This window comes from Antechinus flavipes, chromosome 4 (genome assembly GCF_016432865.1).
Source record: "Antechinus flavipes isolate AdamAnt ecotype Samford, QLD, Australia chromosome 4, AdamAnt_v2, whole genome shotgun sequence".
NCBI classification, from domain to species: Eukaryota; Metazoa; Chordata; class Mammalia; order Dasyuromorphia; family Dasyuridae; genus Antechinus; species Antechinus flavipes.
Window position 1 is genome coordinate 393,370,838 of NC_067401.1, and position 14,377 is coordinate 393,385,214.

The 14,377-nt window shown below is 32.2% G+C and overlaps 1 protein-coding gene across 1 annotated transcript in view; it reads right to left on the minus strand.

The window, feature by feature from the left end:
• LOC127562765 (complement factor H-like) overlaps positions 1-14,377 on the minus strand; it is a 118,011-nt gene that overhangs the window by 38,794 nt on the left and 64,840 nt on the right. Inside the window, exons 9-14 of the mRNA XM_051998718.1 lie at positions 11,677-11,853; positions 5,938-6,117; positions 4,323-4,499; positions 2,407-2,583; positions 698-880; positions 390-569 (exon numbers count right to left, since the gene is read on the minus strand). Coding sequence (XP_051854678.1) covers positions 390-569; positions 698-880; positions 2,407-2,583; positions 4,323-4,499; positions 5,938-6,117; positions 11,677-11,853 — 1,074 coding nt within the window. The remainder of the gene's footprint in view (positions 1-389; positions 570-697; positions 881-2,406; positions 2,584-4,322; positions 4,500-5,937; positions 6,118-11,676; positions 11,854-14,377) is intronic.

A 14,377-nucleotide genomic window follows, 5' to 3' on the forward strand; every position in this document is an offset into this window, starting at 1 on the left:
ATCCATTGCATATTAAGTAAAAAGTTTGATTAATATTTTAATTTTAAGAGATATTTCATGACATGAAACCTTGCCAAATAAAGGAATAGGATTTACATGAGATGAATAATTGCAAAAAAAATTAGGTTTATACTTCTTTATAAAGGGAAACTTTGCAATACAAAAAGACTCTGGGAATAATATATACTTGTCAAATTCAGAAGCATATATGTGCTTATTTTGCCACACTAATTTTGAATTTACTAATTAATGTGTCATTAATTAATAATAATCAACATATTAAGACATTACCTTAATATTATTTCAAATATAATTTTTAAATATTACAAAGAAATATAAATATTTTCTGACAAAAGGTTGTGGACAATATCAAAATTTTAATCATTTACCAATGCATGTAGGGAGTTGTGTCCAATTTCCATGACTACATGTAATTGTCTTGCTTCCAACCATTGTAAAATTATTTTCACAGCCATATTCCACTGAAGCCCCGTGAGTATTTGATAGATTAATAGTCTGAACATGACCATGGACAAGTTCAGGTACTTCAGCACATCTTCTTTTTTCCTCTATGTAAATTAGACACAAATATGATTAAATTATATTTCAAAAATAAAATCCCTTTCCCTATATATACCTGTATATATGTGCACACCTGGACAAAATAGGTATACAAATGTAGTTTACAATGCATTACCAACACAAGTGGGTAAGGTTGTCCATTGTCCATCATTGCATTGTATTTTCTTTGGTCCTCTCATTTCAAATCCAAGATCACAATTATACTCTACTACATCTTTATGACAGTATGTCTTTGGGTTTGAGTCCTTAGGTGCCCCATTCACAAGTTCAGGTGGCTGCTGACAACATTTTACTCTCTCTATAATAGAAAGGCAATATAAGTATTTTTATAATTGTATACATCACTGGATTATTGATTTAAACTTAGAAGAGATCTCAGAGGTCATTGAACCTAATTCTCTCATTTTACATTTGGAGGTCAGAGAACTTAAAGAATTTGCTTAATATTATACAAGCAGTAAATAGTGAAGCTAGGATTCAAACTTGGGACCTCTGACTCAATCTAGTACTCTTCGCACTGAACTATACTTGATTCTGTCATCCAGTCTTTTACCTACCAACACTGCCCAGTTTGATATTCTCTGAAAATTTTATGAACATGATATCCAGGCCTTCATCCAAGTCACTAACAAAACTGTTAGACAGCAAATAGTGAGGCACAACTCCCTAGAGACTTTGGTGGTGCCCTCCATCCAGGATGATGGCTAACTCCATTATACTTTTTGCATTTAGCCATTCAAACAACTCTGAATACATCTGCTTTTAATGTTACCTAGCCTCACATCTTTATATACTACATGAGTAGCATAAGAAATTTTTATCAAACCCTTCCATTACAATTTACTTTAATGATTCTTTTCTTTAGCAGTTTCTTACCACTACTCTATGCACAGTTATCTTTATAGTCAGTTATGACCTGGACAAATAGACTTTCTGATCAATTTGCTGTGCATCACATGGGAAGCCCAAAACAATATACAAGTAGGACAGCAATTGCTATCATGCCTATCCTTAGGTCTGGGGGATCTGGTCCAGTTAACTTGAAAACAAATTACCAACAAGTCTATCTAGACACTGACAAAACAATGAATCAATTCCTGATTAGTGGGGAGTCCTCTGCCCTACCAGTAGAGAAAACACTATACATAAATCCTATGTTACACTAATCTGTGCTGTGATATGCTAAAATTAATTGACTGAATTCTTTTCTACTCCTGTTCTCCCCAGCTGAAAAGGAAGAATATCTAATCCAAAAGAACCTATGTACTTGGCTACCATAGAGACAATTCTAATATTGATTAAATTGACATACTTGTAGATTTTTTGGTTTCTTGTCCAACTGGTGCTCATACCTCGATGTACCACAACCCTGGATTACTCCCACCATGGACTTCCTCCACTCTTACCCACATACTTATGAATGAATTTAGAGAAAATCATTTAACCATGCTAATTAACTTACTGTATTTCCTTTTATTTCCTCTAGACCATATAGAACGTCAAAAAAAAAAAAAGAGAAAGAAACACAGCTTACATACTCAATATAGATAGAAAAACTCTTCGTAATATCCCACTGAGCTCTTTGGAGTGGATTTTTCTTTACATATAATAAAATTCAAATGTTAAAATGAAACATCTTCTTAATCAAGAATGTCAATATCACTCCTCTTCTAATACTTTAATTTGTCTTTTTAGTAAGCTAAAGCAGATATGAATGATCACATACTAACCTAAAATATTTTATAGGAAACCTACAGCAAAGATACAAAGTTGTGTAAAAATTATGCCATAATTACTATCAGGAATTTGAGAAGAAATGTTTACGTTTACATGTAGGAACTCTGGGGGACCATCCAAAGTGGTAACACTGCACTGAAAGTGGTCCAACTAGTTTAAATCCATTGATACATCGAAATGTCACTACATCTCCAACTTTATATTTCTCTTGCCTGAGATCAGGATACAAATTTTGTTGTAGAAGAGGGAGCCGACATGCTTTTTCTAAAAATAAAAACAAAATAGTGTTTTAATTTTTTAAAAAGTCCATCAACAAATAATTTATTATGATCTAAAACATTTTAAGCCAACAATCTAACTAACTAAATATGCAATTTTACTTAGTGTTTATCTGGTAAATATCAATGAAATAAAGGTCTCTTTTTCTCAAATATATTAGATTAAATAAGCTAATGGCAGTGGAGAGGTATAAAAAGAGGATGTATAGAAAACAAAAGTAACATAAAGATAATTTTTTTGTGAGTGGGTTGGAATTAAATGACTAAGTTGGAATTTAATTTCAGTATTGGAAGAAACAAGTGGGAAAACAACCTAGAAAATGAAATCTTGGAAAATTATTTAAAATATAATATGTTTGTTCAATAGAAAAAGATATGTTTTTGTAAAGATCATATAGGTCAACTCTCTAATTAGACTGATGACTAAATTAAAACATCATGTAGCCATTAATTGATAATCTAAAATCAGATTATTGTACATTATTGTACAATGTCCTTTTCTAATTATTGAAAAAACAACATACAATACATATATACATTGTGCAAGTATGTTTATACATAATACAATCTCTGATTTAATCTACAAACATATTGTATAATACTCAAAAATATGGTTCTTGAATGTTATTTGTTTTATGAAACCTCATATTTTAAATTATATTCAGACATAATCTAAACCATTGATTTATATCATAAAATTTGACATGATTTTCCATAGGAAAAATATTTTGTGACATTCTGAAGACATGACATATTAAATCATGCATTTAAGGTATATTTGTGACAAAATAATGCTTGAGTCATTAAAATATGAACGACCAGCAATTTCTAATGTAAAATACAATAGTTTAATGATTTAAAGGAAAAATAATGACAATTTAATTAGAAAAGATGAAGTAAACACACTGAATGTAAAGGGGCTGGCAGCTACAAAGACTGTCAAACCTACTTTGGAGATGAAGCAACTTCAGGAGGAACTTCGACAAGAAGTCTAGAAAGTCCCCAGTGGCATTGGCACCCACATAAAAGAGCCAGAAGATGAAAGACATTTTGATAATAAGCATTAATGTCTGAATTTATTTAGGGAGTGACTAGTAACATTTGTAAAATGCTTTTAATATTCAAATATTATTCCTCAACTCATCTAAATGCTTGCATTGCTCACCAAAGCATTCTTATATGCTAGCTCTTTAGGCTGATCTGAAAAATGTCTATTTATTTCTATCCGAAATAATTCTGTAAAAATAGCTTATATTATGAGCATTAATTTTGGAATTAGTGTGATTATCCAGAAATCCATCTAGTAGAAATGACTTGACAACTTCTTCTGTAGATACTGCATCTCTCATTACCTCTAGAGCAATATGACTTGGAAAACAAAGTTTTTTTCCTACTAAAATGTTATCAAATAATTCAATAGCTGAAACTTGGTTTTGTCGAAAATAAAATGATGCATGACTATCTGTCTTGATTCTGAAGAACCACTTGTCCTGCCTCTGAAGCCTCATTCATAGGTGGCCCCCTTTTTCAGAATAACATGATAGTGGGCACTGTGATAGTGGGAACCCTTTTATCTCTTCAGCCTCTTAACTAAGCACTTTGCTAAGTGCTTAGCACATAGTAAGTTCTTAATACTTTTTTTTGTTCATTGAAAACATTAACAATTGAAATCCATTCATCCATGTCCCGCCCAACTTTTGTCTTAACTCAGCAAAAGTAACTTACCATAGCATTCAAGTACTGTAGGCCAATCATCAGTATCACATACTTTGAAACCTGTAGTTTTTCCACTTGTGATTTCATATCCATCAAAGCATTCATATTCTAATTTTTCCTTAGGCTTCAGAAATGTCTTATTTCCCTTATATCTGGCATTTTCAAATTGTGGAATTTCACAAATTTCTAAATGAAAAGAAAAGTTGGAATTTTGTCTCTGATGTAGCCTCATATATATTTAAACTCAGCAAATCATACCTCACAAGAAGCCATGTCTTCATTGCTGGGTTTTTAAAACAAAAATGAAATAAAGTACTGTACATTAAACAATAAGCCACATATTTTGCCATTTCTCCCTCTGGAAATTGAATTTCTAGGAATCCATTTCAGGACTTTATCCAAGTGCATGTTTCCCAGAGGACAAAGGTTTGTGAACCATATATTATCTATCTCATAATATTATGTCTAAATTAAGTATAGAATTTTGAAAATGTTTCATATAGATTGCCAGCTTTTCTAAGAGAAATCTAAAATCAAAAGGGAGTACGTGACTAATACTTATTTTTTGTCATATCCTACGAATGTGGCTCATAAAGCACTAGGAACAGAAACCTCATTTTTACAAATGTTATCAGTAAGTATTAATCTTCTTGTGCTTCTCATGCCCAGTTAAAAACCTAAGAGCTTTATTGTAATGATGGTCTTTTTTCAGGATACTAAGGCATCATTTGATATGCATGAAAATTAATAAACTGAACTAATGTGATTAATTGTCTTTAGGAATTAAAGTGATTGAATTCCCAACTTGTGAAAACAAGTGAATACTAAGTGAAAACTTGATCATCAAGGAGAATTGATTAGCATATTTGCAGGTTGAGGTCTCAAGTTCAAACCCCAAATTTATGAGCTACCTATCTGGTGTCTTGAATAAAATCACTTAAGATCCTTTGGCCTCAGGTAACTTATCTGTTTGAATAAAATAAGGAGGAATGAACTAGATGATTTTTAGGAGTTCTTCCAGTTTTATTTTGTAATACAATAAGCTATGTATTAATATGTGAAATTTTTGCTCATGAATCACAAAAAGGGAGAATGTAAAGTAAAATTCAAAAGGTAAAATAAGAAATTAAAGATAAACAGTAAAATCTGAGCTGCCATTTATTACTTAGACTTCATTATAGATAAATCCTTGTTATCTATTTTTCATACTGAAAAAATGTGTCACAAACTGAGATTATGCAAGATTATAATCTTTGGAGTCATTCTTATAAATTTAATCTCAACTAGGCTTTTATTTGTAGCATGTTTATCAGATACCTACTATAAGACAAATTTTGTGATGGAGTTGAGAATATGAAGATTAAAATGAAATTACCTCTTTCAAGAATTTTATAGTTGATTGAGGAGACAATATGTGCATATATATATATATATGTATAAGTACATACAAAAATAGAAGAGGCTGACTTTCAAATTTATAAGCATTTAAAGTGGGCTCATCCAGACAATATCTGCCTCTTATAGAATCAAATGAAACCATTCTTTCCCTAGAGGTGAGGTAGAGTAGAAGATGTATCCCTAACTACCTTCAGGAATAGAATAAATAAAACACTAAATTACTCACTGATACAACTTGCTTGATTTAACCATCCATGTTGCCCACATTTGATAAATCCTTCTTTTTTTCCATCTCTTGTTGCATATCCTTCTTTACATTGATATCTTGCTACTGTATTGACAGGATAATGTGTTTTTGATTCAGAAAAAAATCCATTATTGAAATAACTTTGCACTAAGCATATTTCTGAAAGAGAAGGATTACAAGCAAATTATTGACATTGGGCTCCTTACTGTCTTTATACAAAACCAATAAATAAAACAATGGTACCCCCCCCAAAATGAGTCAGTTTTATAAAATCCAATCTGCTTCACTCGTTGATGACCTGAATAAGGTATCCTATTAACAGTCACTTCTCCCATTGTCGAGACCTTCCCCATCATGAATCGAGAAGCCATAGTCTACTCCTGGTAGTCTGAACCTCTGAGGAAGTACACAGTTACTGACTATTAGGTTATTAAGGTCAATGGCCAAGGAAGATGTTTTGGATGGTGGCTCTGATCTTCCCATGGAATTCTGATGCAGATAATATTTTCATCAGTGTTTCAGGAGAATCTGGAATGACTTGGGTATCTCTAATATCCTAAGGCAATCATGAATTTGCTAGGATTTCCCACAACCAATCTGTTAACTTGAGAATTTCTAGACAGAGTTAATTTAGTCCAGAATGGGATTTTTCTCCATCACTGCAATTTAAATACCTTGAGGCAGCTGACTACTGGACTGTGATCTGCAAACCACAGGACATTAACATTTCAGATTTGTAACATACTACAAGAAGAATCTAGTCTGGCTCATAATGAAGTAATCATCCTCTCTAAAACATTCTCCATGCCTAATAATCAAGCTTGTTATTGAAGATTTCCATTTATTTGGAGTTTATTACCTGGGAGGCTAGCCCATTCTACTTTTTAAGAGCATTAACTATTAGTTACCTCCAACCTTTGTCTTCCTCTTTGCATGTAGACCTGTCCTCTAATCAAAATAATTCTAGTCCTTCTTCCATATGATATCTCTGCCTCACACTCAGTCATTTAACAAACATTTCCTACATGCCAACTACTGTGCTTAAGCATGACAATAGAGACAAAAAAGTCCCTATTTTTAAGGAGTTCAATTCTTAAAAGGAAGAATATTCCATAAATAACTAAGAACATCCAATATGCGATGGATAATCTCAGAGAAGAAATTGTTAGAAGTTGGGGTGACTAGAAAAGACTTCCTGTAGAAGGTGGAAATTGAACTGGATCTTGAAGGAAGACAAAATAACTAAGAGATCCAAGTAAGGAGGGCAACATTCCAGACTTGAGAGAACGGCAAACACAAAGGCATAGACATTAAAAGAGGTCAGTATAACTCCATGTCTATAGTATGTAGAAGGAAATAAAATGGAAGAAAAGTAGAAAAGTTGAAAATAGGACAAGGTTCACTTGTGAAAGACTTTAACTGGCATAGAACTTTGTCTTTAATTTTAGACATATTAAGGAGCCATTGGAGTTTCTTGAGAAGGGAAATGACATTTTAAAAAATCATTTTCTCTGCTTATTAAATGACAGATTGGAGTGATGAAAGATTTAAGGCATGGTGACCAACCAGAAGGCTAAAGTAATAGTCTAGCAAATGGTAATTAGGACCTTAACTTGGATATTGGCTATGAGAAGTGGGAAAAGGAATGTACATGAGATATGTTGTGAAAATTGAAATGACAATATCTAGCAAGAAAGTGAATATATAGGCTTGGTGAAAGTGAGCTGCTGATAATAACTGGGTTGTGAGCCCCCAAAACTGTGAAAATGGTAATGTTCTTGATGCTCCCATGGAAGCTTAGAAGAGGGGAGGGTTAGGGATAGGGAATATAATTATTTCTGTGATTGACATAATGAGTTTGAGATTGCTATGAAATATCTAATTTAAGATATCCAAAAATTGTTGGTAATTTAGGACTTGAGCTTAGGAAATATATTAGCACTGGAGATACAGAGCTGGGATTCATCTGCATAGAGATGATAATTTAACTCCTGGAAGCCAATGAGATCACTAAGTGGTATATTATAAATGAAAAAATAAAAGCGGATGGAGAACAGAACTTTCATGAACAATAGGTGTGTGATGTCAATAAGGAGTAGTCATAGAGGTATTGACCTATTGATGTAGTAGACCACTAAAACAACCAGAATTCTTCCACATTACCTATTCTCTCATTTAACTCCCCCATGCATCTATATAATTGAAATCCTTTTAAAAATTATATATGCCTTTACAATTGACATCTAAAGTAGATTCTAAACTTAGAGAAATATGGATCACCATGGGGAAAGAATCTGTTCCCTACACCTAATTTAGCTCTGAAAAATATGTTTCTCAAGACTCAGATTTGAGATAACTAGCCACTGCAGTACAGCTATATATGTGAAAGTGGTTAAGAAAAGGAGAATGTGTGAAACAAGGACTATCTTTTAATGACCTCATATCATTAGCATTTCAATGAGTTATTTGAAAGGATTTCAATATTAGAGGTTTCTATTTTTAAAAATTTTATTTCTTAAGATCTATCTTATAATGTTAAGTCCCTAAAATCAAATCACCAATTAGATGACTTAAATCATAGAGTTTACCTTAGAAGAAATCTTTCTGTAATATCCTGAATATATATTTTACATTTTTGTTAAATACCCTGACAGATTGCCTCTTCATTTCTCAACAATGCTTATTTTAATCGCTTTCCCAAATGGGATTGTGGAAATATCATATTTCTTGATTTTTTGTACAAGTACTAAAATAACATTCAGCCTTTCAAGCCTCAGCATAACTGCCATCTACTAAGATAAATCTTCTTTGATCATCTTAAGTGTTTGCTTTGATCTCTCTCTTCAAATTATCATGTACCAACATAGTTACATGTTCTAGTCCTCCAACAGCATGTGAACTACATATTAGTGGGGATTTATTTTTATTTTATTTGTCCTATCCTATCACCTTAGATAGTTTGGTGCACAAAAATTTCAAAAATGATTATTAGAATGGATTTGTAATAATTCATAATATCTCGATATTTCCTCTATGTCCTTTCTCTCCTTGTATTCTTTCTCTTCTTTTTCTCTATTTCTTCCTTTTTTAAATTTTTTATGCCTTTTATTTTTTAGTTTCCTCCATCTTGTCCTTCCATAGTTTCCATGCATGTGTCTGTTTTTCCTTTCCTTTCCTTGATATTTTTCACTTATTCTTTCATTTCCTTTGTTCTTTCAATTCCTGCCTATTTTCTTTCCTTTTCTTCAACTTTCTCTTCTAATTTATCTTTACTTTTTTCCAAATCTTCTATGGCTTTCTGAACTAAAGACAGCAACCTATTTGTTGAATCTTTTTTGTATTGAGTATTGATATAAGTAATTGTAGTGTCTCTGTGAACAAAATAATTGTGAATTGTTATCCAAGACATCGTTTGACCCTCAACCACATCTCTTCCTTTCTGATTTGACTGTTTCATTCTCTTTGGGAGACGTGTCTGTCCACTTGCCTTCTCTAGGCTATTTCAAAAGGCACTGTTAAGAGTAGGGAGGAAAAGTAACTTTATTCTACCAAGAAATAATAGCAGTACTCAAGAAATTATTTTGTCCTAAAAAAAAATCTATATAGACAAAACTCTAGTTGTAGACATTTTGAAAATAGATCTCTTGACCCACATTAACTTCAACTTTATGACTCTTGTCAATTGTCCTTAATGTGAAGAGAGCCAACCTTACAGAAAAATTCACAATTTTTTTTTCTCAGAGCTCCTTTTAAAGATTGCTAATTCAATGGCAAATAATACTTTATGTCAAACTATTTTTTCCTATATGTGACTGAGTAATGAAGAGAGATGTTAGGCTTATTTGAGGGATTCACCATTGCAGAATCACTTGTTTGTAGAACACTTGAATGTTGGTAATTGATTAAAAAAAAACTTCTAGCAAATATTCTTGTCATTTCCTGAGTTATGACATATTTCATCTATGGAGAACATTAAGGCTGATGTACTTCACTTCTACCATTACAATTATTTCCTCTAGCAACTGTTGCTTTGTGTGTGGAAAGAAAAATCAGGAAAAGGAAAACATGATCTTTCTCCATAAATGTTCCCTGGGCTCCATCAAGAATAACCATAAGATAGAAAAGAGAACCCCATCTTCCTGTACAAAAAGAATATAAGAATTCAAATATATAATTTCTTCTATAGGCTTGGGGGGGGGAACAAAGTAAAAATGGTTCATTCAGAATTTTTGTTCCACATATGGAACAACAAAGAATTTCCTCAGCTCATCAGATAACTTAGTGTTTTTTTAATGAAAAGATTAAAATTCAGCCTATGTAATCCCAGTATCTCCCTTCTCTTATTCTGAATAAAGTCACATATGCAAAAAAAACAAAAAAACAAAAAAAAACCTCTTACATTCTTTGTCTCAAAAAAAAAAAAAGTAAAGACCATATGGTCTTTTAAACCATGCCTTTCAAGCTTATTGCACATTATTGTTCATGCACCCTACATGACATCTAATCTGGCCTTCTTACTGTTTAGCCTGTGCTCAACACCTCAGCTTCTCTCTCTGTTTTTGCCTAGGCTGTGGCTTAGTTCTGGAATACTCTCCTTCTTTCATTGTCTTATGAAATTCCTCTCTTCCTTCAGAGAAGGGTTACCTTCTATAGGAAGCCTGTCTGTATATATTTTTTATTTAATTTTTCTGGTAATATGTTGTTTCCCTTCTCAAAAATCTATGCCCTCTTTGAGACCATTGTGCCTAGCACATGGTTAGAACCTTGATAAATTGTTGCTGAAAAAAAGAATGTATGTATGTATGTATCTATTTAGATATATATATATACACACATATATATGCATATAATTATGTCAAAAAAGAACAAAAATATGAATCTATCACATGTAGTTAGCATAGGTTATATTATTTTAAAGTTTTTAAAGTACAAAATGAGGAATAAACAGATATTTGCTAATAAATCTGATATATTTTGGTATTATGTCTTATAGCTTGTTAAATCATTTGCTTTGTTCATCTTTATATGAAGTTGTAAAACATTTATACATAATGAGATAGTCTCTCAAGTTTGATACCAAATGTCTTGTGTCAGGCTTACACTTTGAGGTTCCTGCTCTAACATTTTTTGGAAGGAATTGTTGATTAAACAGTTCTGCATTTTCCAGAAATACTTTGTCATTTCACTGAACAGTTTGCTTTGTGTTTTTTCTTGTAGAAGTCATTTGCTCCTTCAAGTGTCTTTTCTCCCAGGCTTCTTTTCTCCAAAGCTCTTCTTAAAACCAACCTTTTTTTTCAGTCAAAGACCACAGTATGGTTGGAGAAACCTAAAGAAGATGGCTTTCACAGATTCCATTTTTCTTTTCTCAAGCTATGGTATATAAACTTCTGAGAGGTGGTTGTATGAAGTTTGAAGCAAAGGATTACACTGTTAAGCATTGCTGAAGGATGGTCACATGTCAAATTTTTAATAAATTAAACTAGTTTGGCAGCAGGAGAAATAATGGTAATTGAATATAACTGAAATGTTGTTCAGAGAGAATGGAAACAAGACACAGAGTATTGGGACAGTTTTGGAAAGTTAATGAAACCAGAAAAGTAAGAAATCAAATGATTCCTGTGGAGGCCCATGACACAAAGGTGACCCCTTCTATCGATGATTTGCTTTTTAAAAACAACATACATACAGTGAAGACTGCCAATCCCATAGATTACTTACTGATCTTTTTACAATTTGTTTCAGTAGACCAGCCTTCTTTGGTACAGATAATTTTGTCTTGATTATTTGGAAGACTGTAGCCTTTGTCACATTCCACTGTTATTTCTTCACCTTCCACATAATGACCTTTTTGGGGCCAAAAATGACCATTTGATATTTTATAAAGGATACACTTTCCTGTAGATGAAAAAATTAAAGAACAAACAAATAAAGAATTAGAACATGAAATAGTATGTTAAAAAAGAGAAAGGCTCACATCCATATTTGTAAGAAAAAGAGGGCAAGTTATAAAGAAAAAAGAAATTCATTAAACATTCATTCAATGTAAGGTGAGAGAAGATATTCATTAAATTATGTGTAGGTGTTGTGATAAACATTCCATTCAAGTGAAGAAGACAATCATATATATATAATAAAATAATAAACATTAGAGAATTAATAAAATGAATATAAAGAAATTAAATACAAGGTATAGTGTGAAGGAAAGTATAAACATTTTTGGAGAAGACAAAAAATTTCATATAGAAAGTAAGGCATTAACTATGTTTTGAAGCGAGGGATTTTTATGAGGTCAAGTAATTAAAAATGCTTTCAAAGCATGGGTAGCTACTGCAAATGCATGAATTGGGATAGAGAATAAAATAAGTGAGGAACAGAGAGGCCACTTTGGTCTGTGAAGTAAAATTCAATGAGATTGAAAAAATAGGTTGGTACCAGGTTGTAAAGATCTTTAAAACTAAAAGGGGCATTCTGGGAAGATGGAAGAATAGACCAGAAATTTCTAGGCTCTCCAACTTTCTTCCACAAAAAGATAAAACATTACCATGAAATGAATGTTGAGTAGTAAAAGGGGTAAAGTAGCTGTCCTCCCTGAGATCACTTGACAGAACCCCAGGAAAAATATGACCTCTAGAAGCTTAAGTTTTGGCTCATGAAGTGCAAACATCACCAGGTTGGCTTTGTTAAATTAAAAAAAGCAGGCATGTTTCATCCCAAAGTAGACTAAATTTCAAAAAAATTCACATCAGGAACTTTCAGCTCATAAACTTTTACTTCACAAATTTTTGCTTAAGAAACAACAGAGGCTGAGTGGGGGAAGATTGAAGGACAATCCCCATTCCCATACCCCATTTCTGGATGCTAGACTTAACAATGCTTTCCAAAAGTGATCCCACACTGTGACTGTGAGTAAGGAGGAAGCACATTTCTGCTAGTACAGCAAAGGGCAAGAATATTTTCTAGACAGCATAATTGGGTGTCCTAACTGTGACTTAGAGGAGAAGAAGAGTACCTGAAGTTGAGCCACAAGAAAGAATTCTGAAAGTAGCAGTAAGGAGGATCTGAGATATAGGACATCATTATGCACAACCGAGGATTTAAACATGATTGCAGACTTACATAAACTACTAAAATAATTTTTTAAATATGAAAAACAACCTGACCATAGATAACTATTTTTGGTAAAAGATCTGGATTTAAAAAAAAAGATCTATATTCATAATGAGATATAGTATGGTAAAAAAGCAACTCAACCCTAAAAATAACATGGAATGATCAGAAGCACAAAAATAGGTTTTGAAAGATTTTTAAAAGGAATTTTAAAATAATACAATAGAAATGGAGGAAACATTATGAAAAAATAAAAGCAATTTAAGTAAATTATTAAAAAAGTTTAACACTTAGAAGTTCCCAAAATTTTAGGAAGAAAATAACTCTTAGAAATAGAATTGGGCAAGAGCAATAGAATGACATTATAAAATGCAAAGAAATAAGAAATTAGAAAAATAGGGAGTGGAGTCAAGACAGTGAAGAGAAGATACTGATCACCTTCTGAAAGAGATCCTCAAATGAAAACTTTGGGGAATATTGTAGTCAAATTTCCAAATTTACAAATAAAGGATAAAATATTGCAAGCAACCAGAAAGAAGCAATTCAAATATCAAGGAGCCAGAATCAGTATTACCCAGGAAATAGAAGGTTTTATATTAAATAACTAGAGGGCCTGTAATGTGATATTCCAGATGTCAAAAGAGCTTGGACTACTATGAAAAATCAACTACCCAGCAAAAGTGAGCATAATCTTTAAGTAGAAAAGATGGATATTCAATGAAATATAAAACTTTTAATAATTTCTGATGAAAAGAGCAGAACAAAATAGAAAATTCAATTTTGAAATACAAGACTCAAGAGAAACATAAAAAGGTAAACAAGAAAGAAAAAAAAAACTAAAATTATTTAAAGGTTTCCCAACTTGGGAAAATGATACTTGTAATCCTTGAGAAGTGTATCTGTATTATGGCAATTAGAAGGGAATATATTTTGACAAAGCATGTGAGCATAAGCTGAATTTGATATGATGATATAAAAAAGAAATTGAAGAGTGGAAAAATTGCACTGGAAGAAGAGTAAAGGGGAGACAAAGATGGGGTAAATAAAATCATATGAAGAGGCCCAAAAGACCTATAACAGTGGGGGGAAAGAAAGGTAGCGGTGAGTATTTAAACTTTAATCTTACTGGATTTGGCTCAAGAAGAGAATAACAACACACTCAGGTATAGAAATTTGTCTTGCTCTATAGAGAAATCAGAAAAAGATAAAAGAAAAGGGAGTGAGGAGTAGAAGGAAAGGAAAAAATAACCGAGGAAAGGGAAAAGAAAAGGAAGAAAGACTGATAGAGTAAAGGGCAGATTGATGGAGTTGA